The following is a 5,186-nucleotide window of genomic DNA, read 5'->3' on the forward strand; positions in this document are numbered from 1 at the left end:
CATCAACATGCAACTCAACTAGGTCAATCTTGACCTAAAGTTGCATCAATAATCTTCCCAAGTCAAACATCAAAATACAACTCGAGTCAAGTCAACTCGAGTCGGGTCAACCAGGTCAACCTTGACCTAAGGTTGCACCAACACTCTCAAGGAAGCTAAAGGAAACCTCCATGAAGTCTTCATTTCATTTTCATTCTATGTGTAAGGAGGTTGGTATTACTCACCTTGTCTATGCCGATGACTTAATGATATTTTGTAGAGCGGATGAGACATCTACCCAACACCTAGTGGATTGCTTGAATCAATTTGGAAGGATCTCGTGCCTAAGAGCAAATCCACAAAAGACACAAGTTTACATGGCGGGTGTGGACACAAGCTTGAAGAACCGATTATTGTAACTTTTGGGTTTTCAAGAAGGGAAATTTTCTTTTAGATATTTGGGCATCCCTTTGACAGCGGAAAAGTTAAGGATTGCGAATTATGGGCAACTTCTTGAAGTTATTACAAGGAAGATCAACTCATGGCCTAAGCACACTCTATCTTATGTCGGGCGCTTGGAATTAGTGGGGACGGTTCTTCAAGGTATAGAATGTTTTTGGCTTTCTATTATCCCTATTCCTAGTGGTGTGATTGACAAAATATATGCTCTATGCCGAACGTTTGTGTGGTCCTCAAAGCATCCACCCATTTCATGGTCGAAGATTTGCTTGCCTAAATATGATGGGGATTATGGCCTTAGGGACCTCCTAGCATGGAATGAAACTTTGTTGTCCAAATTATTATGGAATATTCAAGCAAATGTGGATTCACTTTGGGTAAAGTGGGTGCGTCAACATTATATCGAAAGTGCAGATTTTTGGACATTGCAAAAGAAAAACTCAGATTCGACATTAATCAAGAGACTATTGGAGATCCGAACCAAAATACTATATGCTTCGGGTGGCATGGGAGAGGCAAATATGAGGATAATGGATTGGTTTATTGGAAATGGAAAGGGAGTTACAAATGCATATAATTTCTTCATGTCAAGAGGGTCGGAAGTTGCATGGAAATCTATGGTGTGGAAGCCGGTAATCATGTCGAAACATCGTTTTGCACTATGGATGTTAGCTCATGGAAGATTGAGGACCAAGGATCGAATGGAGTATGAACCAAATAAGGATTGCGTCATGTGTTGTCAACAAGAGGAATCCAATCAACATGTCTTCTTCGAATGTCCAGTGGCTTGTGAACTTTGGTGCAAGGTGAAGCGGTGGTTGGAAATCAAACACAAATTCAATTCTTTTGAGGAGTTACATCAAATTTTTGGTAGGCATTACAAGGGTGGCAGTAGGAGGATGAAGGCCCGGTATCTAGGCGTTTCTAGCTCAATCTATTATATTTGGGAAGCTAGAAATAGGTGTCGATACCAAGGCATTGCACCGGATGTGGATTGATTATTTCGGAAGGTCCAAATACATACGTATCGGTTTGTGGACTTGAAATCTTTATAAAGCTCATCAATCGTAGGTTGAATGCTTCTTTTGACTGATGTTACAGGCGTAATATTGACTGTACATATGGAAAACGAAGGCTACTCTTACTGTGCTCATTGTTCGTGGATTTGAAGCTTAGGCTACTCTCATTGTGCTCATTGTCCGTGGATTTGAAGCTTGACCACTGTTTGTGGTTTTGAAGTCCGTGTGTTTTGAAAGGCTACTCTCACTGTGTTTTTCAAGCCTTCTCCACTGCATGCTTTCTCTACTGTACGTGTTCTTCAAGCCTTGTCTACTGTCCGATTTTCAAGTTTCTTGCCTTCTCTACTGTACGTGTGTTTTGCATGCAAGTTTAGTTTTATGACTTATGATTGGTGGAGGGAATGCATCTAAGTTTTATTTTGTGGCTTATGATTGGTGGAGGGAATGCATGCAAGTTCTGTTTGTGACTTGTGATTGGTGGAATGTATGCATGCAAATCTTGGTTGTGATTGATGGTGAGAGTAAGAATTGTTGTGGTGAGGGGTGTGTTCTGTAAATATTTTTTATGGTGAGAGGATGTTAAATTGAGAGGCATGGGAGTGGATGGTGAATAGATCCATCAATATTGATCTATCTAGTCCGCAGCAAACGGCTCGCGGTAAAGACGAATTCAAATCCGTTGATGGCTGGGACTTTGCCAAAAAGTCCAAGAGGGTGAATCCATCATAATGGTCTATCTAGTCCGCAGCAAACGGCTCACGGTAAGAACATCATCAAATCCGTTGATGGCCGGGGCTTTGCCAAAAAGTCCAAGAGGATTCATAGGTCCACCATAAGGATCTATCTAATCCACAGCAAACGGCTCGCGGTAAAGATAAGGTAAATCCATTGATAGCTGACCACTTGTTAAAAGTGGGGCGACAATCTATGGTGGAATGCTTTGCTTGTGCTGTTTGGTATTGATGATCATTTTTCATGCTATTTCAAGAAGAACAGTGTGCTCACTGTCCATATTTTGATGTTTCACGTGTTTCTTGGGTGCTACATTCTGTCCATGGTGATCGTGGTTCTTCATGCTTGATGACACTTGCCTCACATTTTGATTATTGTTTGTATTCTTCTTTTCACTCTTACATTTCATCAATTGTAGCACATATAATTATGTTCGTGTGATTAGAAGTTGAGTTGACTTTGCTTTATGCATGCATGATAAAAATGACTTGAGTGATGTGTAAGGAGTTCCCTTAAAGATCTCTGAGGATAAACTCCTAGATATGTTGTATGATTTGATAATCGTTTTAAGAATTTCTATTTCTCAAATAAATTTTTATACATATGTACCCATTTTCGTAAAGTGTACATAAGACTAGGAGGAAATGGAATTATGGACCAAAAGAATCCGAACTGACTTACATATGTAATTTATTGAACTAGTCTTAAATTGTCAATAGTGGAATTTGAGTTGAAAGCAAGTTTTCAACTATATCTTAAAAAACTAAATAATATATTTTATAGCACAAATAAATTTTAAATCACTTCAATAGCAAGGATATAAAATAACAAAAGTCGGCACAGCGAGCTCATTTTTAAAAAATTATAATTGAAAAATAGTGCAAACGTCACAAATGCATGTATTATAATTTATTCATTATTCGAAACAAGGCATCTATTCCCCAATTCAAACAACTAGAAATATAATTAGATTTTTGTTGGTCAAATCTAATTTAATTTTGACTTCCATGCCGCCACTACGTCAGCGAGTACCTCCGACGAAGCGCCTTCCTCCGCCGCCGCGTGCAACGCCCGTACCCTCTCCCGCGCAGCCCGTCCTCTTTCCCCCTTCATCAACTCCACCACCGCCGCCGATATCGCCTCTCGCCGGACTACCCCATCCTCCCCTTGCCCCTCCGTCCTGATCGCCACCCCGAGCCTCTCCACCAGAATCAACGCATTCATGCTCTGTTCGGCGTAGAGCGGCCACGCGATCATCGGCACGCGGCCCTGCACCACGCACTCCTGCACTGAATTCCACCCGCAGTGAGTCAGGAATCCACCCACTGCGCGGTGTCTCAGGATCCGCAGCTGCGGCGCCCACGACGTCAGCACCCGCCCGGCCCCCTTCGTCCTCTCCAGAAATCCCGGCGGCAAGCAACCGACAGGGTCCTCGTCCTCCGTCACCAGTCCCCCTAACACCCAAAGGAAACTCTGGCCGCTCTCCTCCAATCCGAAGGCCATCTCCTTTACCTGCTCGTCGCTGAGAACTCCGAGGCTTCCCAGGCAAATGTACAAAACCGATCCATTTGGTTGCTCGTCCAACCACTCCAAGCACAGCGATGGAGATGACGTGTCTCTCGGCGGCTCCTCCGGAACGAGCGGCCCGACGAGGTAGACCGGTGGCCAGCCCGGGTTTCTCTCGCTGAAGATCGTGGCCGCCTCTGCTTCCATAGCTCGAAAGCTGTTCACCAGAATGCCCTCTGCCTTCTCGTACCGCCTTACATGGCGCAGCAGGATTTCGTAGCCTTCAGTGCCTCGGCTCCTGACCACTTCAGGGAGGTCGTTGAAAAACAGAGGGAGGCAACCGGGTAATTCCACCGGGTCGCGGAGCTGCGGCATGGCGTCGTGCATGACGGGCAGGTGGAGAGACAAGGACAAGAGGAATAAGTTGGAGGGGAAGAAGAGGAAAGACGGCACGCCGACATCCGCCTCGACTTCAAAAACGTCGGTGCCGAAGAAGTCCACGATGAGGGCCGCGAGCCGTTCGCCGGTTATGCTCTGGTTTAGCCCCTCAAGGACGCGGCGTACCGCAGGGAGAGAGACGTTGATGGTCATGGATACAGCGGATGCGGGGCCGGAGAGGGCCGATTCAGGGAGGGCAACAGCGGAGACGCCAGGAGGGAGGGAGTCGACCAAGGTGCTGTAGAAAGGGGAAGACGAGTCGGCGGCGGAGACCATGAGAGTGACCGAGACGCCGTGGCGGAGGGCAAGGCGGCGCGCCAGCTCAGCAAGCGGCGTTAGGTGGCCGATGCCAGAGCTTGATAGCATGGCTACGTGCAAGCGGCCTCCGTGATCTCTTCCTGCCTCCATTGCAAATTTGCTAGCGCCGGCGACCAAAGCAAGCAAGTTGTATTGGAGAGGACTTGTGACATGAATTGTCATCCATTTGGTATTCTATGGGTCCGGATTATCTGGACCGCCTGTCCTGATCCGTTCCTGGACCAAGACAGACAGATTGATGGGGTTTGATGGACAGATGGGGACCATCAGTCTGACTGGTCCTTGCATCTGCGGTCCAAGGGATCCGTCTTGTCGTATTCAATATAATATTGCAAGTGATGATTTCAAAGGATACGTCATATATGGTCCCACACAAGAAAATACCGAGTCTCTGGATTGCTCCTCATATTTTCTTCATAACAAAAAAAAATCCACTCATGTAAGTATTTAAATATTTAAATCGCCGTTTTTAAAAATAAAAATAAAATTATCATGTAATTTTTTAAAGCACCTTGTAGCTTTTGTCGGCTTATTCATTTAGTCCAACCAAATCGACCGATGACCGTTCGAATACGCAACTGAGATGGTTTTAAAAATATATTAGATGGTTAAATTAGTTATAAAATCATAATTGAGCTGACAGAGTTAATTGTAAAATTGTAATTGAGCTAACCAAATTGAATATGAAATTGCAGCTAAACTTAGTCAGGCAGTCGCTCGTCCACGTGATCGTGA

At 44.8% G+C, this 5,186-nt stretch overlaps 1 protein-coding gene across 1 annotated transcript; it reads right to left on the reverse strand.

Moving 5' to 3' along the window:
- Positions 1 to 3,065: 3,065 nt before the first annotated feature.
- Positions 3,066 to 4,636, reverse strand: LOC121978906 (UDP-glycosyltransferase 72B1-like). Its single transcript, XM_042531089.1, has one exon. The coding sequence runs from the start codon at positions 4,611 to 4,613 to the stop codon at positions 3,177 to 3,179; it is 1,437 nt and encodes a 478-aa protein (XP_042387023.1). The 5' UTR covers positions 4,614 to 4,636; the 3' UTR covers positions 3,066 to 3,176.
- Positions 4,637 to 5,186: the final 550 nt, after the last annotated feature.

The sequence above is a fragment of the Zingiber officinale genome, chromosome 1B (assembly GCF_018446385.1).
Source record: "Zingiber officinale cultivar Zhangliang chromosome 1B, Zo_v1.1, whole genome shotgun sequence".
NCBI lineage: Eukaryota > Viridiplantae > Streptophyta > Magnoliopsida > Zingiberales > Zingiberaceae > Zingiber > Zingiber officinale.

Bases quoted from the DNA above. Each gene is read 5' to 3' on its own strand.
- LOC121978906 (XM_042531089.1), bottom strand. From the start codon at position 4,613: ATGACAATTCATGTCACAAGTCCTCTCCAATACAACTTGCTTGCTTTG.